The following is a 26500-nucleotide window of genomic DNA, read 5'->3' as shown; positions in this document are numbered from 1 at the left end:
CAAAAGAAAGCTCTATTTGTGAGAAAAAAATGATCAAAAATTCATATGGGTACAATGTTGCATGACCGCGCAATTGTCAATCAAAGTGCGGCAGCGCTGAAAGCTGAAAATTGGCCTGGTAAGGAAGGGGGTATAAGTGCCTGGTAGGCAAGTGGTTAAAAAAAACCCACAATATATACCCCAATTATTTTGTAAAATATGAAAGATTATGTTGCACCAAGTAAATAGATACCCAACATGTCATGCTTTAAAATTGCACACGCTCATGGAATGGCATCAAACTACAGTACCTAAAAATCTCCATGGGTGACGCTTTAAAAATATCTACAGGTTACCAGTTTAATATTACCTAGGAGGTCTAGTGCTAGAATGATTGCTCTTGTTGACATTTGTGGCAATACCTCACATGTGTGGTTTGAACACCGGTTACATATATGGGAGCGGACTATGCCATCTTTCCTTCACTTATTTCTATGTCCAGCTCTGGGATCATTCAATGGTTTCTCAGGTAAGGCTGAAAACCACCAGGCTGCGAGGGGCGGGGTTATTTTTGGCACCTGTATCGGTGCTTTTTTTCATATCGGCCAAAGAACGATGGGGGTGTTTTTGGCCGAAACGTTTCTGCCACGGAAATTTTGGCGCATCACTAGCTTTTTTTTTTTTTTTTTTGAAGGAAAAATTTATTTAAATTCTGTCAAGGTCCTACCTTTTCCCTGAGGTTATGTTACTCCATGTGCTGGCGTCCATCTTGGATTCTGCTGTGCATGGTGGGAATCCTTTTATGCCTTCAGGTCTCTGTGGTCCATCCCCCAGAGGGGTGTGGCTGATGACATATAAGCCTCTGTGGCCCGCACATGCTCTTTGCACTTGTGTCTTGTGTCTTTGTGTTGCTATTACTCTGTTCTGACTCTCGTGACTCTCCTGGTATTTGATTCGGCTTGTGACTCGACTATTCTTTGTATTCTCCTTTGATCTGACCCTCTGTTGCTGAACCCGGCTCGTGACCTGTGATTCTCGTCTGCTGTCCTGTACTGTTTTGTCCTGTTGTTGTTGACCCGGCTTGTCTGACTACTCTTTTGTCTCTTCCACCAGCTACACGCCATTGGCGGCGGCCATTACCGCAGCTGAGGTGTCTCGGGGGCCGCGACCTGGTTCCTGGCTGCGTCAAGTCCATCCCCACCATCAGGGGCCCTGGTGAAGGGCAGCCTGGGACTTAGACTCCGCGCCCTGAGGGACTTCGGTCTGTGGGTGGTGGTTGTCGTCAGCCAGTGCGTTACATTGTTAGGCCTGCCTGTCCGTTCCTCGGCCCCTGCCCTGACAAATTCATTTGGTTTATTCATTTTCTAACATATTCCACATTTTCAGACCGATTGACCAATTTGAATTCTGTGTAAAGAATTGCTGGTTGCTAAGGAGCGGGCCGGGAAGCCAGCTGCCATGTCTTTAATAAGCAATGACTCATCAGAATGTAAAAAAAGAATGCCAAAACTGTTGTGTTTTTACTCTCCTTTGACACTTTTTTGGTGAATGAGTAGGAATACTATGTAACTCATACTCATTCACAGAAGGGGGAGCAGGATCTGGGGGCCAAGATTACAATAAGTCACACCCCCACAACCACCAGCCTATGGTTGTGGGGTAGAGGCCCTTGTCCTCATCAGCATGGGAACAAGGTGCTTTGGGGGGGGCAAATTTTTAATTGCTGGTATTCCTTTTTTTTTTTTTTTTTTTTTTTTTTTTTTTTAAGAAATTCAGCTGTCAGTGGAAAACCCTGATAACAGCAGATGAGTCAGTGGTTGTTAAGGATACAGTGCCTGGCTTGCCATCCCATTCCTTAGTAACCAGCAATTGTTTACACGATATTCAAGCAATTTTCAATCGGTTTGAATTTCAATTGTTCCGAAAAGTTGAAATTTGTTGAAAAATTAACAAATTTAACGAAATTTTTCCTAAACAAAAACAAACAAAAAAAACCATCAAAAATGTGTAAAAAAAAATTGTAAAATAATGCACTACATGAGTTTCAGCAGCATCTCCATTGAACTCTATTGAATCAAAAAAGCTAAATTTTGCGGTTAAAAAAGTCCCTAACCCTTACCAAAAACGCTGTGGCTGAAAAAGCATAGATGTGAACATGTCCCTTAGTACACCATGTTGAATGGAATGTAGGGTGTTCTGCACAAAACAAAAAAATTAGGAAAAAGCACTTTGTTGTAAACCAAAGCTTAGAAGCTGCCATTGGGATACAAATATTAAATATGACGAATTGGGAGAGGTTTACGATTTGTTTCATGTGACAGGGAGGGAGTTTAGAGTTCTGATATAAGTGTGATTAGCATGGTATATTTTAAGGATTAAGTGTTTCATTGTCACTGTTTTATATTTAATGAATTAGAGTGAAATTTCTCTTCTTCACGCTTCCATAATCACTTTTAAAAAATGGTTAATTGTCATCTATAGACTTGAAACTAATTTATAATAATTTTAAATATTTGATCTTTGTGTATAGATCTATTTAACATTTACATTCCAGACAGAAATACATAATAAACAGGAAATGTCATGGCATTGTTATTAATATTGTTATTTTATTTCAGGCGGTAATTCAGTGGTCTGATATGGTTAGTTTGAAATCCAGGATGCCAAATTATGGTCTACCAAGATACCAGTGGTTGACTAATGCTTGGAATTTTTTTCAAAGAGAGGTAAGTAGAAGAACATTATTAATTGTTTGTGTGCCTTTTCCTGTCTTGTTTTTTTTTTTTTAACGATCCCCATCCCTGCAGTTGCTCACTTCTGAGAGCAGCGATCTCCCATAGGAGTCTATGCTCTGCGCCTGTGTATCTGTCAATTAATGGTACACTTGTATGTATGTTGTCCTTTGTCTCACCTGCGCCAAGGCATTGTAGCTACAGAGTAAACATCTTAAATACTTAACAAAGATGTTTACTGTTTAATAAGAAGAAAAATCCATATGTGCTTTTTTTAATATAATGCAAATTATAACCTAGCTGCAAATGCAAGAGAGAAATAGATACATACTAATGCTAATTGTTAAATAGGAACTCTGGCCTAGTGGTAAAGCAGGATATTTTCTACAGTGTTTTGCTCTGAATAAGTTTATTCTTTGGCATGTTGAGGAGAGGTCCTAATTTTCCACATTTTTCCACTTGCACTGAAGTGATAGAAATATAGACTTGCCAAATACAGTATTTATTTCACAGAAAACCAAGAAATTGCAGAGGGGTTATGTTATGTGGTAAATTACAATTTGGCTACAAATAGCTTGCCAGAGTTCTCATCACTAGAATGATATCAACTGGTGGTGTTTTTATTTTTAGGAAATATTTTTAGATGGCATTTTTTGCATACCTTTCAAACTGTTCACCATATAGAAATTCCTCTGTCCCTCTTTCCACTTCAGTCGCCCATCTTTTTGGTCTGATGTACAAATATCCATTAAAATGTACAATTTAACTGCCAAAGGTGTCATTCTCACCTCTTATCTGAAACTGATTGTAAGTAATACATTTGTATTTTTTAAAAACAACAAACATGCTATATTTACCTGCTCTGTGCAATGGTTTTGCACAGAACAGTTCTGATAGTCCCCTTCTGGGGGCCCCCATTGGTGCTTCTGGCTCCTGCCCTCCAACAAGCACCCTCCCATAGCAAGTGGCTTGCTGTCAGGGCTCCCAGGTATGACCAGAGATGTGTGACTGATGCAGGGAAACGCAGACTTCAGAAATGTGATAAACAATATAATTTATTAACACTAACCATACAAACATAAACGCAGGGCAATACTAAACATAATACAGTGCAAACAAACCAAACCAACCACCCACAGATAACAGTACATACAAGCAAGCGTCGTCAGGCAGGCCGGGTCAATATCAATTGGGCAGGTAGGTACGGGGGGAGCAAGCAGAGAATGGTCGGGGTCACAGGCCAGGTTCAGCAGGTAGCAAGCAGCGAGGTACAGAGGGTCAGACAGAGGGGTGGTCAGGGTCACAAGCCAGGATCAGAGCAGGAGAAGTCAGCAGCAGTTCAGATCAGGGTCAGCAAAGGAACAGAAACAGGATGCAGGACAGATACAGGGCCCAGGACAAACACAACACCAAGGCAGAGTCTGCAAGTCTGGCCATCCCTTAAATACCCCAGTATCATCAGTTCCAGGTGTTAGCTGGCTGAAAGGTTGAGTCTCTGATTGCTGGGAGCACCCGCTGGCCAGCCCTGGTACTGCAGATCAAAAGGCAGGTGAGTCCCACCATTGCTGGCCAGTCCATTCCTAACACTTGCTATGGGGACATTTGTGCCAGCTCTCTCCAAAACCATGCCCTGTGTGACCAGTTCCCTGCCCCCGCTCTCTCCTCACTGGCTGTGATTGACATCAGTGAGAGCCAGTGGCAAAGGAGGGCTGAGAGAGTGGCTGCTGTCATGCACATCACAGATTGGGCTTAGGTAATTATAAGGGGGGTAAGCTGAACACAGACAGTTTTTTACCTTAATGCAAAGAATGCATTAGGGTAAAAGAAAAACCTTCTACTTTAGGAACCACTTTAATAGCATAATTAGGAGGTGCACACCACATGGATCAACCACATCCACTGGAAAATTAACAGAGGCTTCAGCTACAGTCCCTGCATTTTGGCCACGTGACTGTAGCTGAAACCTCGGTTTGCTTACCAGCAGATGTGATTGATCCATGTGGTGGCTGTTTCCTAATTTTGCAATTGGGATTGCTTAATATAATGAGATGTGCTCCTAGAGGGGTTGGCACCACTGTGGGAGGAGAACCAACAAAAAGACAAATCATAGGTGTTTGAGCGGTGCTATTTTTTACATGTGGCCTTCTTATGTCTTGTTGTTTTCAAAATCCAGTATAGCAGAAAAGTGGAGGTGAGAAAAAATTCTAGGTTTAGAAAAGTCATTTTTGGCATATAAATTCTTAAAGTCTAACTCCTGGCAAAAAACATTTCCCTTGCAGTGGGGCTGTGCCTGTATTGTAATCATTAAGTGGTCATTTCATCCAGGGGATAGGAAAAAGCCTTATACTTTCCTGACCCTCTGCTCCACTGGCAAACGGCTCTCCACCATGATCCAGTGGTGGACTATTCCTGGCTTCCTCATGTTCAGAGCAGGTCTATGGAGCTTGCTCTGGGCTTGATGACATCAGGAACAGTCCACCACTTAAGATCACTAGGTTGTGTTTGTGCAGTAGCTGCAGGGACCAGTCTTCTACGGTGGAGATCAGGTAAGCATATCTCCCTTCATCTCTCCCGTAGACAAAAATGAGCAATTGTACCTTGCAGGGAGGGCACAGCCCCACTACAATAGGAAACTTTTTTTGCCTAGAGTTCGATTTAATGGTCTGAAGGCATGGTAGTGGTGTGTCCACTACTTAAATACATCAGGGATGATTTACTAAAACTGGAAGGTGCAAAATCTGGTGCAGCTATGCATAGAAACCAATCAGCATCCATGTTATATTGCCAAAACCTAATTGAACAAGCTGAAGTTAGAAGCTGATTGCCTACCATGTACAGCTGCACCAGATTTTGTACTCTCCAGTTTTAGTAAACCAATCCCATTGTGTTTGAAGGTGTCCCGCTTTCTCATATCAGAAAGCTGAGAGCGATAGGTTTGTAATAGCATCATATCCCATTAAACCAGAAAAAACTGCAATATGGCTATGTTAAATTACTGTATACAGTAGTATTAACCATTTCAATACCGGGCAATTTTACACCTTCCTGCCCAGGCCATTTTTCACGTTTCAGCGCTCTCACGCTTTGAATAACAATTGCGCTGTCATACAACATTGTACCCAAACTAAAATTTTATCATTTTCTTCACACAACTAGAGCTTTCTTTTAGTGGTATTTAATCACCGCTGGGGTTTTTATTTTATGCTAAATTAACAAAAAAAGACCAAACATTTTGAAAAAAAAACACGTTTTTTTTGTTTCTGTTATAAAAGTTTGCAAATAAATAATTGTTCTTCATAAATTTAGGCCGAGATGTATTCTACTACATGTCTTTGGTGAAAATAACCCAAATTAGGATGTATTATTTAGTTTGTAGGAAAGTTATAGAGTTCACAAACTATGGTATAGATCTGAATATTGATCAATCCTGAAGTACTGACAGCCAATCTAATTTCTTGAGATCCAAGAATGTCAGAATAGTACAGATATCCCCCAAATGACCCCTTTTTGCAGAGTAGACAGTCCAACGTACTTCATAAGAGGCATGGCGAGTTTTTTGAAGTTGTATTTTTTTTGTCATAATTTTTCGGAAAATTAAAAAATTAAAAAAATTATTTTCACTATTTTTTTTTTACATACTGTCACCAGTGCAGTACAGCATCATCATATAACTGGCATGGCGGTGAACAGGGACACTGACTGATGACAGTATGAAAAAAAATTATATATATTTTTTTTATTATTATTATTTTTAATTTTTTATTACATTTTTTTTTTTATTTTTTTTAAGATTTTTTTTTCATATTTTACTATGACCAAAGTAGTACAATGTTACCATAGTAACATTGTACTACTTTGGGGAAGTGATCAGTATTTTTTTTTTTTTTTTACACAATTTGCTTATAGCAAAGAATTAATTTGCTATAAGCAAGCATTTACCTGAATGAAATCGATTCATTCAGGGTTTTTTTTTTTTTTTGTGCTTAGCTGTGATTTGGCCACAGCTAATCACATGACATGTGCATGTGACCTGCTGTGACCATTCACAGCTAGGCACTAGTATACAATGGATGGCATGAATGAAGCCATCAATTGTATACAACTGTCATGTGACCTGCTGTGATTGGTCACAGCAGGTCACATGGTACCGGCAACGGGGGCTGGTACTCAGATCTGTCATCGGCCGTGTCCGAGGTACACGGCCGGTGACAGATCGCGCCGCTGCGTGGCTCCACAACCGCGCGAACTGCGCATGTGCGGGAGGACGCCAAATGGCGTGCACCTGGAAAGCTAGAGCATTTTTGCGGCTGCCAAACGGCTATAGGCTGGGCGGCTAATGGTTAAACATCCCTGTTTTGAGTTTTTTCATTTCTTAGGGAAATTAGTTTGGTTCACCCCTACTTCCTTATTGAATATTAGTGCTTTGGAATTATACACCAGGTATTTCACTGTATTCTCAGTGTGTTAGAAAAGCTATGAGAAATTGCCTAGAAGAATAACGTATGTACTGTCTAGAGCAGGGGTCTCCAAACTGTGGCCCGTGGGCCGGATGTGACCCTTTGCTTGCTTTTATCCGGCCCTTGGGGCATTTTTCCTTCCACTGATTCAAAGTACTACTATTGACACCAACGATGGGGCACTGTTCCTCCCACTGGCACCAATGATGGGACGCTATTCTTCCCACTGACACCAGCGATGAGGAGCTATTCCTCCCACTGACACCAATGATGGGGCAATGTTCCTCCCACTGACCCCAAATGACGGGGCACTGTTTCTCCCACTGACCTCAATGACGGGGCACTGTTCCTCCCACTGACCCCAACAATGGGGCACTCTTCCTCCCACTGACCCCAACGACAGGGCACTGTTCCTCCCACTGATCCCAATGACGGGGCACTCTTCCTTCCACTGACCCCAATGACAGGGCACTGTTCCTCCCACTGATCCCAATGACGGGGCACTCTTCCTCCCACTGACACCAGCAATAGGGCACTGTTCCTCCCACTGACACCAGCGACGGGGCACTGTTCTTCCCACTGATACCAGAAATGGGGAAATAATTATCCCACTGACACCAACGATGGGGAACTGTTCCTCCCACTGACTACTAAGCTTAGGGTTTAGTTTACTCCCACTAATGCTAGGGCATTTTCTACTCCCACTGGCCACAATCCGCCCCCCCTAAATTTGAAGGGCAGTAAACTGGCCCTTTGTTTCAAAAGTTTGGAGACCCCTGGTCTAGAGTTTCTACAAAGTGCATTTTGCAGTTTACATCACCACTGTTTTTAGGCAAGGAAGGTCACAAGGGAAAGATGTCAAAATGCAAATATATGCCCAAATACAGGAAACAAAAAACTATACTGTGTCTATCATTCTGCAGGCCTTGTCATGGTGTTAAAGAAATCCATTGTTTTACAGATTTCCTGTTAATTTAAGCATTTCCTGCTTCTTCATTGATTTGTCAGCTTTAGTGTAACACGCTAAGATAAATCATAATGTACCTGCTAATGTTTCTTCTTCTTCTTTTTTTTATTCTTTACCATTGTAACACATGCTTTAGAATATATATTTTTATAGTATAGTAGAATATATTTTTTCAATGAAAATGCAATGCAATTTAGTGTTGCATGTCATGAGCCTAATGTTCTAAAGTAGACTATAGTCGCTTCATTACTGTGAATTCCTATAAGGTTATCACAGATTTATTAAGCACTGTTTGGCACTCTTTTTTGTAGAACTCTGGTCCAGTTAGAGATTGGTTATTGAGTTGCTTTTTAAATTACTCAAATCAAGCAATTAAAATTTTCCTCTCATTATCTTTCCATGAGAAATCAGCTAATTTTGCCTTATATTCAAACTTAGGCTGAGTCTGTTATTGACAGTATAATTTACACAGATCTGTAATTTAGGTTTACACAGCATCATCACAGTACATTCTGGTTAGGAAGAGACAAGGCTTAAAAACAAAAGAAAAAAGGAAGCACATCTCTCTGGCTCAATAAAACATTTACGCCTAATACGTAAGCCTAGGTGCAGGCAAAATCACAAACAGAAAAATCAGCACAAGGGACATAACTAACAGTCATTAGAATGCGTCTCTAAGACTGTCTGCAACTGTAATATCTTTATGTATGTTTACCAAAGATGGGGCTTGTTTTATCCCACTGACAGCAACAATGAGACTTACTTTTGTACCCAATAAACAGTAATGTAAAGGGCACTATGTTACGGACACCTCAACACAATACTGTACATTACATAGTATGACTGCCTCCCTGTATATATGACATACTTTTGACTAGACATGTGCAATTTGTTTTGTTATGAATCAAACAAAACTCTCCCTATTCGCAGATTTGTATGTATCCTAATTTCCAAATTACAATAGTAATGAATTTCAATGAATCCAAAATAAATTATAATGAAACGAAATATCCGAATTAGAATATGAAAATGAATTCAAACTTGAAAATTAATTTGAATTCAAAAATGAATTTGAATTAGAAATGGAAACATATTGCAATAAATACAGTAAGGTATAAAAGTGAAATGAGACAATGATTCCTACTTAGGCTCTTTTATAGAAAGGAATAGAATAGAAAATAAAAGGATAGAACATAATACAATAGAAATAAAGGAATAGAATAGATTAGAAAAGAATAGCATTAAAAAAGTATAGAATTAGAATAGACAAAAATAGAATAAAATAGAATATAATAGAAAATAAAGGAATGGAATAGAAAATAAAGGAATAAAATACAATAAAATAGAATAGAAAATTAAAGAAGAGAATAGAATACAATAGAAAAAAGAATAGAGTAAAATCCAAAAAAAGAATAGATTATAATAGAATCTAATAAAATAAAATTAATATAGCTGTTTTCTGAAATTCAAAATTGAATCGATTTGAAAATATCGAATATACAAAACGAATCCGAACGTACAAAGTGAATTACAAATACAAATCATTCTAATATAACTAATATGATGAAACAAAATTATTAACTTAACCAATGAATACGAAACTAGACACATTTTTCCATGGTGCACATCTCTACTTTTGACCAAATTATTGTCTTAGTTGCTGTTTGCTATGTTGTCCCCAACTCCTTGACTATTTTAATTAAGTTCTTTTATGCTTGGTTCACACTGCAGCAACCCCATTGTTGTGCCATCTCCAGTGTGACATTGCACTTTCGTGCGACATTAGAGTCCATGGGACTTTAAGTCTCATTGAAGTCGCATCAAAGTAGTACAGGAACCTTTTTCGAAGTCGCATTGGTTGTAATGACTGCAATTAAAATACATGTGTTTTGACTTGTCATGCTACTTTGTATCACAGGTCGCATGACAAGTCACAGCAGTGTGAATCAGGGCTAAGGTAGACTCTGACCTTATATCAGCATTTGGTATGCAGAAAAGCATATGTTGTGAAACATTTTTTTAAATTATATTTTGTCCCAAAGTTTGTGTGTCGTAATGTTAAAGTGTAACTGAAGTCTCTAATTTAAAATCTGGGAGCAGACAGGCTCTTTGTTGCAGAAGAGTCTGCTTTCGAATGTACACTGAGCTGTACATGCGCAGCTCAGTATACATTTTGGCACAGATCCTGTGTGTCGAGATGGGTAAACTCCTATGCAGGAGTGACTTCATCCTACTCTGGCCAATGAAGATGGCTGCAGCCTGACACCAGGAAGACGCTGGGTAGAAGACAAGGTACCTCGGACCATTTCAGGATAGGTAAATATTGCAGAATTTAGTACTGCTTTAAGCCCAGTGCTTTTTTTCAGTGTACCCCCAGGCCCTATTTTGTCTACAACTTTGCAAATCATAGTTGGAAAGATGCAAGCAATATGCCATAAAGGGACACTTTTTGGTAAAGGCTCTATGTGTTTGACAGGTGGTGTGCAAAGCATATATATTTTTTCTTGACACGTTGTGGTTGCTTCTAGAATTTGGAGAGAAGGGAAAAGATGGTCTGGTCTGCTCTGTAAGAGCTTGCAACGTTGGGATGGGATGAAACGGCTTCTGAGTCCTGCTTGCTGGGCTGGCTGGCATGTGAACTTTTCAGCATCACAGCAAGTGCAGCTGGCTGTGGTCAGTTAGTTACAATATCCTTTACTACCCAATTCCTCTGACACCAATGGTTGTTGTCAACAGTGGTGCCAGAATGCCACAGCAGATGCATCTAAAAACCACAAATTCTATGTGTAAAGTATGTGCAATGCATTATAAACAGTTTTAGAAGAAATAGATCTGTGGGAACAAACATTATTATTAAAACAGTTCTATTTAAAGCAGAGCTCCACCCAAAAGGGGAAGTTCCGCTTTAGGGACTGGACTCCCACTGTCTTAATGCATGGGCACCCCTTGGCACTGCCCAGGGGCCCTAGGTGCATGGGGGCTCCATGATAATCCTGAATTACATTATACTTGCCAACTGTCTCAGATTTGCTTAGACAGCTATGCTTTTTACTAAACTGTCCCGGGATAGCTGTGTCCCAGGCAGTGTCTTGGAAACTGTACTGTGTCCTTCTTATCCCAGTATTGTGCCCTCCTGATCCCCTCGTACTGTGACCTTCTGCCTCCCCCCCTGTACTGTGCCCTTTGTGTTGATTACTCTTTGAGTTATAGCAGGTTTTCTTGTTATTTAAAATCGATTTTATTGAAAGTACTAATAAATGTATGTTTCATTCTATCAACTATTTATACTTATAAATATAACCCTTTCAGCACAATAATAACCCCTAGCACAATAGTAACCCCAGCACAAAAATAACCCCGCAACATGATAATAGTCCTCAGCACAATAGTAAACCACAGCACAGTAATATTGCCGGCACAATAATAACTTCCAACACAATATTAACCCCATTTGATTCAAATGGACTGTGGACATGTAACATACAGTGAGGAACAGAAGTATTTGAACACCCTGCGATTTTGCAAGTTCTCCCACTTAGAAATCATGGAGGGGTCTGAAATTCACATTGTCGGTGCATTCCCACTCTGAGAGAGACAATTTAAAAAGAAAATTCAGGAAATCACATTGTATGATTTTTATAGAATTTATTTATCTTGCACTGCTGAACATGAGTATTTGAACACCTAAGAAACAGCAATAATTCTGGCTCTCAAAGACCTGTTACTGTGCCTTTAAAAAGTCCACCTCTACTCCACTCATTCATCTAACTTAGTAGCACCTGTCTGAGCTCTTTAAAGACACCTTTCCACCCCACAGTCAGTCAGATGCCAACTACTACCATGGGCAAGACCAAAGAGCTGTCAAAAGACACCAGAGACAAAATTGTGGACCTCCACAAGGCTGGAAAGGGGTACGGGGCAATTGCCAAGCAGCTTGGTGAAAATAGATCAACTGTTGGAGCAATTGTTAGAAAATGGAAGATGCTAAAGACGACTGTCAATCTCCCTCGGACTGGGGCTCCATGTTAGATCTCACCTTGTGGGGTAGCACTGATGATAAGAAAGGTGAGGAATCAGCCCAGAAATACAAGGTAGGAGCTGGTTAATGACATGAAGAGAGCTGGGACCACAGTTTCAAAGGTCACTGTTGGTAGAACACTACGGCGTCATGGTTTCAAATCATGCATTGAACGGAAGGTTCCCCTGCTCAAGTCATCACATGTCCAGGCCCGTCTGAAGTTTGCCAATGACCATCTGGATGATCAAGAGGAGGCATGGGAGAAAGTCATGTGGTCAGATGAGACCAAAGAAGAACTTTGTGGTCTAAACTTCACTTGTCATGTTTGGAGGAAAAAGAAGGATGAGTTGGATCCCATGAACACCATCATTACTGTGAAGCATGGGGGTGGTAACATCATGCTTTGGGGGTGCTTTTCTGTGAAGGGGACAGGACGACTGCACTGTATTAAGGAGAGGATGAATGGGGCCATTTATTGTGAGATTTTGAGCAACAACCTCCTTCCCTCAGTCAGAGCATTGAAGATGGGTCGTGGCTGGGTCTTCCAACATGACAACGACCCGAAGCACACAGCCAGGATAACCAAGGAGTGGCTCCGTAAGAAGCATATCAAGGTTCTTGAGTGGCCTAGCCAGTCTCCAGACCTAAATCCAATAGAACATCTTTGGAGGGAGCTGAAACTCCATGTTGCTCAGCGACAGCCCCAAAACCTGACAGATCTAGAGGAGATCTGTGTAGAGGAGTGGGACAAAATCCCTGTTGCAGTGTGTGCAAACCTGGTCAAGAACTACAGGAAACGTTTGACCTCTGTAATTGCAAACAAAGGCTTCTGTACCAAATATTAACACTGATTTTCTCAGGTGTTCAAATGCAGGACAAATAAATTCTTTAAAATCATACGATGTGATTTCCTGAATTTTTTTTTTAATTCTGTCTCTCAGAGTGGGAATGCACCTACAATGTGAATTTCAGACCCCTCCATGATTTCTAAGTGGGAGAACTTGCAAAATCGCAGGGTGTTCACATACTTCTGTTCCTCACTGTATGTTACATGTCCACAGTCCATTTGAGTCAAATGGGGTTAATATTGTGTTGGAGGTTATTATTGTGCCGGCAATATTACTGTGCTGTGGATTACTATTGTGCTGAGGATTATTATCATGTTGCGGGGTTATTTTTGTGCTGGGGTTACTATTGTGCTAGGGGTTATTATTGTGCTGAAAGGTTTATTATTATGCTAGGGGTTGCTGTAATTATGTGCTGTGGGTTGTTGTGCTGTGAGTGGCCTTGACACTTGCTGGAGGTTATTGCTGGGCATTTCTGCTGGCCCTGACACTTGCTTTGGATTATTGCTTGCCCTGACACCAGTGCCTCAATCTTTTCAGTGTATGCCCAGACCTTATTTTGTCTAAACTGTAGCAAAGCAAATGTACATGCTACAAGCCATACACTGTGAAGCTATTTCCATGCTCTGCAACTATGGGTTTTTTTTTACACCCATTAAAACCAAATATAGAACTCGTGTTTACAATTGCTCATGAGCAATGTAAGGGACATTGCTATATACAGTGAGGAAAACAATTATTTGATCCTCTGCAGATTTTGTAAGTTTGCCCACTTACAAGAAATGAAGGGTCTATAATTTTTATAATAGGTGTATTTTAAATGACAGAGAAAAAACACGTGATGCAAATGTTATAAATTGAGTTACGGTTCAGTGAGTAAAAAAATTTTTGATCCCCTACCAACCAACAATGATTCTGGCTCCCAGAGACTGGATATGTGCTAATATGGTACATAGATTAGTCCTGTCAATTTAAGATGGCGCTCCTAACGACAGCTTGTTATGTGTATAAAAGGCACCTGTCCACAGAATCTCTTTCTTCTATTCAAACCTCACCATCCATCATGGGTAAGACCAAAGAGCTGTCAAAGGGTGTCAGGGAAAAGATTGTAGACCTGCACAAGGCTGGAATGGGCTGCAAGCCCATCAGCAAGAAGCTTGGTGAGAAGACAAATGTTGGAGCGATTATTCCCACACGGAAGAAATACAAAATAACCATCAATCGCCCTCGGTCTGGAGCTCCATGAAAGATTACACCTAATGGGGTTAGGATGATCATGAGAAAAGTGAGGGATCAGCCCAGAACTACAAGGGAGGAGCTTGTGAATGATATCAAGGCAGTTGGGATCACAGTCGCCAAACAAACCATTGGTAACACAATATGCCGTCATGGATTGAAATCCTCCAGTGCCCACAAGGTCCCCCTCCTCAAGAAGGTATATGTACTGGCCTGTCTGAAGTTTGCCAATGAACATCTAAATAATTCAGAGAAGGATTGGGAGCATGTGGTCAGATGAGACCAAATTGAGCTATTTGGCATTAACTCGACTCCCCGTGTTTAGAGGAAGAAAAATGCCGACTATGACCCTAAGAACACCATCCCTAAAGTCAAGCACGGAGGTGGAAACATTATGCTTTGGGGCTGTTTCTCTGCTAAAGGTACAGGCTGACTTTTCCGCATTGAGGGGCCAATGGATGGAGCCATGTATTGTAAATTAAATACATGTTTAATGTTAAATCTTGGATGAGAACCTTCTTCCCTCAGCCAGAACACTGAAAATGGGTTGTGGATGGGTCTTCCAGCATGACAATGACCCAAAACGTACTGCCAAGGCAACAAAGAAGTGGCCCAAGAAGAAGCACATTAAGGTCATGGAGTGGCCTAGCCAGGCTCCAGACCTTAATCCTATAGGAAATGTATGGAGTTAGCTGAAACTTCAAGTTTCCAAGTGACAGGCAAAAAACCTTAAGAATTTAGAGAAGATCTGGAAAGAAGAGTGAACCAAAATCCCTTCTGAGATGTGTACAAACCTTGTCTTACCTCTGTGCTTGCCAACAAGGGTTTCTCCACCAAGTACTAAGTCATGTTTTGCTTGGGGATCAAATACTTATTTTACTCACTGAACTGCAACTTAATTTATAACATTTGTATCCTGTGTCTTTTCTGGATTTGTGGTTGATATTCTGTCTCTATCATTTAAAATACACCTATGAAAAAAATTATACACCCTTCCTTTCTTTGTAAGTGGGCAAACGTACAAAATCTGAAGGGGATCAAATAATTATTTTCCCCACTGTATTTATGATCACTACATACTGCACACTGGATTGGTTTCTATATACTCTAACATTACTTATTTTATTTTCTAAGAATGTATTATGTTATGTCTGCTGTTATTATAACATGAGATTTAGCCACCAGAGGACTTAGCACCCCCACTTATATTCACAGGACCAGCACAGTACCCCCCAAACAAATTGTCTGGAGCTGCCCTTGCTGTTTAGTGCACCCTGAGGGAAGTTCCAAACTTTGTACTTTACATCTTGGAAAGCAATACCATTATTTCTCTTCTTATTAAACAAAATATATCAGCATGTTCAATGGCTTTCTCTGATGTTAATGAACTTGCAGTCTGAATAATTGTAATAAAAAAAAAGAAAGGAAGAAAGAAAGGAGCTTTGTTTTATGGTAAGCATAATTAAAAATATGAATATAAATTGTTTGTGTACATTTCTATAATAGGATATGCATATTACCTAGCAAAACACTGTTATTTGAGTGAATGCCTTGTAAATCATAGATCTCTGCCCATATATTAGTCACTGCGCTGGAGCGGTTGTGTTTTATGCACAAGACATGCTTAATAAATGGTGTGCAGAGATCCAATTGTTCCACCAGCCTCTGCCCTGATGTATGTTTGTGGATGAATTTGAATCATAAAACAATGAGATACAGATTTTCAATTATAGCACAACCAGAATACTAGCAGCAGATTAATCTACTTACTTTCAGAAGGTTTAAGGTTTGGAGGCATTTCCGGTAATTATAGTAAATTAAACATCAGATTCAAGACATTGACAAATGAAGATGTGTTTTGTAACACTGACTTTGATGAAGATTTATCACACTTCTATGTAAATAAATATATGCAGTGCATAATGATTTACAGTGTCACCATGGCTCCCTGACACTATTTCTTTCCTGACTACTGCAGGCGAATCCTTCTGTCACTGCCCACATGCATTATACTGTTCATTCAGTAGCCACTTTCAGCTATCCTAATTCACATAATTGTCACATTTCTGCCCTTTAAGTTTTTGACAACATCTGATTTTTTTTATTGCATTGATTTTTTTAGAGCACAATATTTTAATGGGCCAATCAATAAACCTGACTGCAACCACATACAATATTGAGTGCACTTTAACATGCATTGCAGTACGTTTTCAGGTTTTGACTGTCCCCTGAATGGAAAATTGAACTGCTGCATACTGGATATTTTGAAAAACACACTGCCACACATTGCTTTGCTGAGAATTGGTCTCACAGACATAAATGTTTTTTTAAACTTCCATGCAGTTTGCCTTTGGTACAAAAATCGTACATGCCGTGATCCCTGGCAACATTTTCTACAATCCCCTTCCTGTCATATTTTGATCATTTTCAAAGACTGTCCTAGCTTTTCTTACTTGGCATGTGCTGCATCCGTCCTGATAGAATTGTTCAAATTAGACATTAAGTCCCACAGCGCATTACTTTGTTAGCTGTCAAGAGTGACATGTTCAGTGACAGTCAATAAGCAAGTTTTACTCCAGAAAAGGAAAGGAGAAAAGAAAGCGTTGTCATGTGGCTTAAAGACCATAATGGAAAACCTGTTATAGCGGAGGAACTGATTTGCAGTTATACTGTATTATCAACAGAACTTGCTCAGAAGTTCAGAAACATAGATGGTGCTTCAAATGTCTGTGTGTGTAATAAATGTACACATCAAACCTTTATACATTGCACCTATGACTGCAGTGCTCCTGACTTCGATACAAACTTCTGCATTTGAAAGTGTGAAGAATAGCAAGGTACATAGTGTAACTAAAGGATGTAGGTCCTTGGTTCCTAACCTGGGGCTGCTTGTGGTCCTTTGGCACTTATTGTGTGGCCTTTGAATCCCAGCAGCCAGTGGTCAGTGTTTTCTTTTTCTATATCGGGTTGCCAAACGTCAGCCTTCCAGCTGTGCCTTAACTATAAAGTCTATCATGCCTATGTCTCTGAGAATCATGCCTGTGGCTGTCAGGTTCCTCCCCCTATAGAACTTCCAACAGCTGCAGGGTTGAAGATTGCCTACCCTTGGCCTGGGTGGTTAAATTGGTGGTAGCTAAATTATTTGATTGAAATTCTTTTGCAATTTTTAGTTTTTTCTGTGCTGTCAATTCACGCCTCTGTTTACCTGTATTTTTTCTTAGATCGTTAGTAATGGATCTTGGTGCTAAAGTACAAAACACACTTACTCATTTTTTCTTCATGAGTTCTTCACTGTGTGGCCTTGCTAGGCTTACGCAGCTTTTGTAATAAAAACAACCTGGCCAGGTCCTGTGCCTAGTGCGCATGCATGCCATTATTCCGGAGAATTCTGGCACTTTTTATTCTGGAGAGACCCTTACTTTAAAGCTGGAATCCACCTAGATTCTGAACCTGCAGCTGGCTCAGCCTGCCAGCGAGCCAATGAGAGGCTGAGCCAGCCGTTTCCATCCCCTCCATAGCCCGGCGCTCAAGTGAGCACTGGAGGGGCTTAGCAGAGAGCCGGAGACTGACAGTCACCAGCTCTCTGCTTGCTGAAAACCAAGACTGAGTCTTAGAGGCAGTAGGGGACAGATGCAGGATCAAACTGATGCTGCATCCACTCAGGTGAGCATGACGGGTTTTTTTCACCCACAAACTTCTTTTTTATTTGGAGTCACTGTGCACATGCATAATATGCACAGGATCCAGTTAAAATATTTTTATAGTGAAGGCTGTGCTGTGCCAGACAGGGCCACATATTGAAAAACTGGAGAGCATTAATGAAGGTAAGGATTTTAATGTGCAGGCTACATTGAAGGATGTGGGGACTATATTTTTAGGAAAACTTTAGTAAAAGTGAACTTTTCCTTTAAACATATAATCCATTTTATATTAACCCCTTGACGCCGACCGTACGCAAAAATGCAGCCTCTCGTTGGCTGGGCCTTGACGCCAAGCGACCGTACCATTTGAAAACACATATGTGCTGAGAGCGCGCGCCCTGCTCGCTCCCAGCACATATGTCAGTGTCTCACAGAAAGGTCCCCTTGCAATCGGAACCTTGACAGCCATGACAGAGAATCATGGCGGTCACATGACCCTAAAACCCCGCCCCGCCTCCTGGCATCTGAAACCAGTTAAAGGGCCGGGAGGCTCCAGCGTGAAGAGGTTAATATTGTTACTGGTTTTGGTAATAATGTAAGACTTAAGCTGTGAAGGGCAGGTGCAGAACAGCACTGAGCCCACTCCAACTCCAGCAGCAGATGATACAAGTCTGAAAAGGAGGGTCGCACACCGCTGTTGTCATCCACAAGAAACTATATTGGAGACTGCTCAGACAGAACATAGTTCTTCCATGGTGTTCTGTCTGAGCAGTGTCCAGTAAAGTTTACCAGTGGAATGTAATCTTCCTTTTCAGCTGCCATAGATTTATAATATTATCAAAGTAATTATAGGCAAATGTCCACAGCCCCCCCCCCCCAGATATCAAGAGCCCCCCACCCTGTTTACAATACAGTGCACCCCTACAAAGAGGCGCAGGATCTGTAGGAGGAGTTCTGTCCTCCTCTCTGCTGCCGACTGCTGAGTTGGGGGCATAGACTAGCTTCTCCTTAGCTGCAAGGAGAAGCTCAGGAGTTCTGTCCTCCTGGGGGTATAGACGAGAGGGGGGGGTTCTGCAGCTTCAGGAGAGGTGCGAGGGCCACATGAAATGGCCTGTTAGATTGGATTCAGCCTGTGGGTCTTGTGTCTAAGGGATGATGTACAGATATAATAGAAAATAAACTCAAAGAATCAGCGGAGGTTCAGGAAAGAAGGGCTGTATCCAGCTGAAATGTAGTTTTTTTGAGGAGGGATTTCTGTTTGAGAATGCTGATGTGATTTGGATTGTGTAAAGCATTTTATACCATTCCTCATAATAGACTGGTATACGTATGCACATTGTTTGAAGTGGTTGTAAACCTCAAACATGGGATAATGACAAAGCATATCCCTCTATTGTGTGTACTTGTCTCGGTTAAGAACACCAAGTGCCATTTCTGTCTACTGCTTTTTTCCTCTATCTGCATGAGTCCCTTCTGACAAATGTTCCAGACACCAAGAGAAAAAAGGAGACAAAATGAAGGACCTCCAGCAAACCTCCTGTGATTGATCGCCTCAGCTAAGTTCCTATATGCTGTGTGAAGGGGGTGTGTTCGTTCCCTCCAGTCAGCTCTCAGACCTCTCCTCACTGAGCTCTGCAGTATGTATTTCAGCTTTCTGCCCACTGTTCTCTGACACCTTAGACAAGCTTTATACATTATGGTCTTTAAATGGATGTAGAAAAGAGAATACTGCAGATAAACAAATACAACTTGTGTTGGAGGATTTGTTTCATCTCTGTGTATCGCTATTCACTTCACTGGGTATATGTAAGGGTTTACAACCACTTTAAAGACTATTGGAGAACAGGCATACATACATGGATAAACAAAGGGTAGCTTTAAAGGGAACCTATTCAAAATGGGCAAAAGTGCAGGATTCTTTTCTGGTAGGATCATTATTGGGTCCAGTTCTATACAATCTTTTTCATAATAACCCAATAGAACAGAAATGAATGGTGCTATTTTTGTCAATGGCACAAAATCATGTAGAAATTTTAAATCTCAGCAGAATAATTACATGTTACAGGTTTAGAAAAATTTACAACATTGGCACATAAATTGCAGATTAAATTTAATGCTAATTAGTAAATGTAAGGTTTTCTACCTAGGCCTTGGCAATATTATTACCACCTATACACCACCTATACCACCTATACACTTATGGAAACCGTGGAGCCGAAGTTCCTTGAGAACACTGACTACCAATATGCTAATCTGCAAAATGCTGGAAAAACACCAGCTTTTGGGATAGGTAGAAACCAAATAGTATACATAAATGTATCCAAGGTTGGTAAAAAGATTTGTCAAATTGCCTTTTTTCTAAGCAGTACCTTAAGTGATGGAATTCCCGGTTGCATGTAGCTTGTAAAGAGCTTGACAGAGGTTTCAACTAATGGAATCCAAGGAATAGTAATGGAAAATTATTTTCATGCCATGTTTGTGGGGTAAAAAAATAGCTAATTTGCCTCTGTGTAGCAAACCTGATAACAGTTGCTTAAGGATTTTTGTGTGCTGCCTGTCTAGAACAAAATTGTAGGGGAATGTTTTAGGCTGACCTTGATTGACATTTATATTTCTTTCAATTTAGTTAGTTATGTAAATAGCTGACATCTGGTGATTCTCCAGTGCCACCTACTGGATATGACAGGGATTAGCAACATCCCAATAGATCATTAAAGTTTAGTAATCAGAGTGAACACAGCTGAATCATCATTCAGATATCCTTGGCATAAGTTCAAAATGTCAATATACCCTTCCAATGTATTATTTAGTGATGCCATGTAAAAAATTACACTTGCTGTTTTTTTTGTTTTGCTCCAAAGAAATTTAATATAAATGTAATTAGACATATTACTAGCTTTACTATCGAATGTTAGATAATATAAAAACATTTTTGTTTTTGTGGGGGGGGGGTTTAGAATGTTTTTTTTGGGGGAGGGTTTAGAATGTTTTTGTTTTTTTTAGAATGTTTTTTTTTTCAAGTTTTACCTAATATACAATTAACACAAATACAGTGGTGAAGGTCAACCCCTCTTCCCAAAAAAATCTTACATATGGAATCACAGTATAAAACAGGGCACAGAACATTTCCAAGTTGAATACACATTATGACACAGTAGAGAGAGTAGAAGGTGCAGTGTGGCAAATCCATTGTGGTTACATATAGCTTTATAAAGGAGGAGCATTATCACCCCCAGTTGGGGCGTCAAACAGAAAAGAAGGGCAAAGGGGTGGGGCAGAAGGTGCAGCCAGGACAGAACTGAAGTTTTAACTTGCTTCAGTCAGTTTAAGTAGTAGAAGAGGCAAGGGATAAGGAAGGAGTGGAGGTCAAAAATGCAATCCATGTGATCGATTTGTTAGTAGAGTTGGCATATCTGTCATGCAATTTAGCCATCAGTGCTTCCATTCTCATAATGAGGTTCAGCTCAGAGATCCAATCTGCTATGCTAGGAACAACTGATGTCCTCTAGTGTCTTGGGATCTGTGTTCCACTGGTAAAGAGGAATAATCTCAGTTATCCTTTCTTGGCCACCTAAAAAAAGCCAGGGATAATAGACAGGAGAGTAACCTCTGAGGTTTTGGGGATATTTACACCCATGACCCAGGTATACAGGTTGAAGATAGACTATCAAAAAGGTTGGATATTCTTGCAGATCCACCAGATATGAAGCATGGTGCCTTAAGCATCTCCACAACTCCAATGCTGGCAAGGCACTAAAAGAAAGTGGAGGGACAGCGGTACCACCTAGAGAAAGTCATGTTATGTTAATTTAGAAGTTAGAAAACATAGTTATTATAGTCAACATCTGTGACTGGATGACACATGCTCAGATTTTGATCAGGGTAATGATTTAGGCACCGATAAATTTCATATCTTAATCATACAGTACAGGACACAAGCAAAGTATTTCCCTTTTTCTTTAAAAAAAAACACTAAACAACAACAAAAAACCTTAATTCTAACTGTATCTTGCATCAGGCTCCATTACAGCACCCTGTGCTCCCTTTGGATTTCAACTTGGTTATCTCTGCCCTGAAGAAATCACCCTTTACACCCATCAGAGATATCTCCCCATAGATGACCTTTCTTACAAAGAGGCCTTTTTGGTAGCTATCTCGTATGTCAGACATGTCTCGGAGTTAGCAGCCTTCTCTTGCGTTCCTCATTCTTCACAATGACAATTGGTCTTATGTCCAAGACCATACTTTCTCCCAGAGGTGGTATCATGCTTCCACCTCAATGAAGACATAGAGGTTAATTTTCTAAATTCAAATAGACTTTGCAAGAGCAGTTGCTCCAGAGCTTAGTAAATGAGCAGAAGCTCTGCTGACTTCCATCATCCAATCCTGTGCAAGCAAAAATGCTGTTTTTTAATGTTTGTTCCATGTGTATTCTTTGCAGAGTGAAGCTTTACCTCATTTACTAAGCTGTGGCGCAACTGCACTTGCAGAGTGCAACTGCACTTTGCAAAGTGCACAGTCTATTTGCCTTTAGTAAATCATCCCCGTAGTCTTACCATTCTTATACCCTGCATCAGAGCATCAAAAGGAAATCTCTCTGCCTGGATACCTGGATGTAGTCAGTCTACCTCAGGAAGCTTCCATCAGGAAGATTGGTTCCCTACTTTCTTCTTCTCAGGGTCTCACAAAAAAACACCCTGCTAAGAACTGGCTGCCATCATATAAAATGTGTCATGATGACAACTAGGAAACTAATGGCTTAGGAATGGGAATGTTGTCTGATGGAAGTCAGCAGAGCTTCTGATCATTTACTAAGCTCTGGAGCACCTACTCTTGCAAAGTGCAAAGTCTTTGCAAGAGCAGTTGCTTCAAAGCTTAGTAAATGATCAGAAGCTCTGCTGACTTTCATCATTCAAGCCTGTGCAAGCAAAAATGCTGTTTTTTAATGTTTCTTGCATGTGATTGAGTATTGAGTGAAGGTTCACCTCATTTACTAAGCTCTGGAGCAACTGCACTTTCAAAGTGCTCAGTCTGTTTGCCTTTAGTAAATCAACCCCATAGTCTTGCCATTCTTATACCCTGCATCAGAAGATCAAAAGGAAATCTCTCTGCCTAGTAGTCAGTCTACCTCAAAGCAACAGCTTCCATCAGGAAGACTGGTTCCCCATTTGTCCTCTTCTCAGGGTCTCGCAAAGGAACACCTGCTAAGAACTGGCTGCCATCATATAAAATTTGTCATGATGACAACTAGGAAACTATTGGCTTAGGAATGGGAATGTTGGCCACTGGAATTCTTCAGGTATGCAAGGAACTGTTTTATGCGTCAATATACCAATGTTCATTCAACACTGTAATATCAACTTTGGAGGCAAACACTTCCTGTATTGCAGTGTGGCTATCTTTTCATAAATATTCAACATTTTGTATTGCAGAGATTTTGAATGGGTCCTATTGCACATACACAGTGCACCACAATGCATTCACCACAACACATTTGCATTATAGCACCTAATTCACAGTTGTGAACACAATGAATGGTCTGGCTGACACTGAGCTTGTAAATGAGCATAATACCTTACTTAAATGCATGTGCGTTACACTGCAACAATATATGAAGATGATTTTCGAAACAAAGTGTAATCAAAACTCCAAAAGTTTGAATAAGTAATGAAAAAAACATTTTTTAAATTTTTGTACAGGAGTAAGCTTTGTTTAAGAATTAAATGCTACTTTTATGCAGAATGGTTTTGTCAATACATGGCAAGTTTTTTCCGCTGGAAAATATTTGCTTTGAGCTTATTTCTTATGATGTGTGGAACAGTTATGTGAGAGATAAATAGTATTGACTTCTTTTTAACAGTTCAGGTGCTGTGGAGTGGTGTATTTGACTGATTGGCTGGAGATGACAGAGATGGATTGGCCCCCTGATTCCTGCTGCGTGAAAGAATACCCAGGATGCTCTAAACAAGCACATCATGGAGATCTTAGCGATCTGTATCAGGAGGTAGGCATTTCTAACCACATCTGATAATTTTATCAAATGTTAGATATCCTGCAGAAAATCAGAACGAAATAACAGACTGCCTGCTTTTTATATGTGGAAATAGTTTATATCAGCCAGCCAATGTAATGTATAGAGCAATTATTCATGAGTGGGAATTATTCATTAAAGGATTTTATTTCATTTGTAATTTAGACCTCTTGCTCTGTGTGAAGTTTACTTCAAAGTCTTTCCCATGCAGTATTCACAGAAGAATTCTGTAAAACAACAACATGATACCATTGTGAACAAATAATAATATTGAAGTATCCTGAGACGGCAGCAACTAACAAGGCCTTAGAAAATAGTACTTGTTTGACTTTTGAGTTAATGAATATTTGCTTTTATGACCTTAAATATGAATATTAAACTGAAATTCTGTTTTCATATAATCAATGTATGTAGGCCATAAGTTGTCAGTTTTTCATGATCCACACACCAATTTAACCACGTGCCCTCCAGAGGATTTACCGCCCTCCCTGACCAGGCCAGTTTTTGCAATACTGCGCTGTGTTACTTTAACTGATAATTGCACAGTCATTGCAACACTGCACCCAAATGAAATTTGTGTCCATTTTTTAATCATAAATGAAGCTTTCTTTCGGTGGTATTTGATCACCTGTGCGTTTTTTATTTTGTGCGCTATAAACAAAAAAATTCCTTCCAATTTTGAGAAACAAAACTAAATTTCTGACTTTTTGCTATTAAACCTGTCTAATAAAAAAATTTAAAAAATCAAGTTTCATCATAAATTTAGGCCAAAATGTATTCTGCTACATGTCTTTGCTAAAAAAAAATCCCAATACATGTAAATTAATTGGTTTACGTGAAAGTTTTAGCATCTACAAATGGCGGTATATATACTGGAATTTTTTTTTTCATATACTAGTAATGGTGGTGGTTACTGCGGGACTGTGGTGGGCATTCTGACACTGAGTGGGAACTGACTAACTGTCACTGACATCCACAGTGATACTAATACAGTGATCAGTGATAATAAAAATCACTGACACTGTACTAATGGTGCTGAGCAGGAAGGGGTTAACATCTGGGGTGATCAAAGGGTTAACTGTGTGTTGTGTGCTGTGTGTCTGTTTCACTGTGTAAGCACGTTGCTTTGTATTGCTTTGCTATGCTATGCTAGGTATTGCTCTGCTATGCTATGCAGAGCAATACAAAGCAATGAGCAGGAGCTGACAGGGGAGACATCTGTATTGCTTACATACAGGTCTCTCCCTGTCAGTGATACTCAGCGATCGCCGGGTGCCAGCAGGGAATCACCGTCTGGAACCCAGTGATTGACAGCCAAGGCCGCCAATGGCAGAAATGCAAAATCATGTGTATATATACACGTGATTTTGCGCAGCCCTGCTACACTGTAGCAGTATTTTTGCTAGAGGACGGCGGGAAAGCGGTTTTAACTAAGTGTCAGATGAGGTAGACAACCTATACCTATGTATGCCAACATCTTAACAGTTTAAATTATAAAAGCAAATATGACTGTCTTTTTGCTCTCTTTTCTGACTTGACATTTGGATTTGGCTTTCCTGTGGTTTCTCACTATAGTTTGCTGTCTTTATTTTCAGGATGTATAAAATCTCCTCTGTACTACCTTTCACTGGTGTTTTGCTCTGTGACAGAGGGTAGGCAGGATAGAAAACACATGGCAGATGGCAAACACTTAAAGCTTTATCAAAACAGACAACAGTCACTCAATGAGGAGTAGTGCAGAGAGAGAGCCCAAAATATTTTGTAATCCAGCCCCGGTGGGCAAAGTTAAACTCTCTACAGCAGTTTGTAATCCAACAGGGAGGTATGAGGCAGTTCCTAAACAGGTCAGATAACACAGGGGAGACATACACTCACGCAGAGCTGGTGTGATAGTCCTGGGTAGAGCTGGCAGCATCTCAGGCAGAGCTGGTGTGGCTTCTGGTGTCCCCGCCCACTCCAATGGGGCTGGCAGAGTCTGGTGTGGTGGTCTCAGGCAGAGCTGATGTGGCTTCTGGGGTCCCCCTTCTCCAATGGGGCTCAGGCAGAGTCTGGCCACTAGAGTTTCGCCACAGCTGGGATCCCTGAGTGGCTGCACAGCAGAACGAACGGGAGACACTAGCACCGGTCTCTTAAACCGGTGTTAGACGCTTCCCGGTCGTCCTGGTAATGGAGCAGGCCTGTGGGCGGCGTGCCTCGTTCCTTGGCAATGAGGCACACCCCCCTTGACACGGCACTACCTTTGTCCGGGTGGTGTTCGTAAGCGCGCGAATGAACGTTCGTGCAATACGAACGTCTGGACCGTGTGGCGTCCCTGTGGCGCCGGGACCCATATATCCTCCACAGGAGATTCACACTTCTCTGCGGAGAGGTGCGAACCAGCTATCTCCGAGGGGAGATAGCGACAATCACATTTCGGCAAAAGCAGGTTGGACAGGATGGTCAAGGAAACACAGTAATTAGATTTGCAGCTGTAAACAGGATAACAGTGGGGAAGAATATACATTTAGACACAAACCAGAATGGGCAAGATGGACAGGGAAGGAAGCACAATAATTGAATTTGTAGCTGTAAACAAGATAACAGTGGGGAGAATA

General features: G+C 40.6%; 1 protein-coding gene across 1 annotated transcript in view; it reads left to right on the top strand.

Annotated features, from left to right (window-relative positions):
* The window catches only part of TSPAN12 (tetraspanin 12), a 213719-nt gene that overhangs the window by 155018 nt on the left and 32201 nt on the right, over positions 1–26500 (top strand). Inside the window, exons 6-7 of the mRNA XM_089672107.1 lie at positions 2598–2705; positions 23736–23879. Of these exons, the coding sequence (XP_089528233.1) occupies positions 2598–2705; positions 23736–23879 (252 nt within the window). The remainder of the gene's footprint in view (positions 1–2597; positions 2706–23735; positions 23880–26500) is intronic.

Source organism: Staurois parvus, unplaced genomic scaffold (assembly GCF_062004578.1).
Source record: "Staurois parvus isolate SC_StPar_1 unplaced genomic scaffold, SC_StPar_1.0 ptg000120l, whole genome shotgun sequence".
NCBI lineage: Eukaryota > Metazoa > Chordata > Amphibia > Anura > Ranidae > Staurois > Staurois parvus.
The sequence above is the reverse complement of the archived record's forward strand: the minus strand, read 5'-3'. Positions and strand labels throughout refer to the sequence as shown.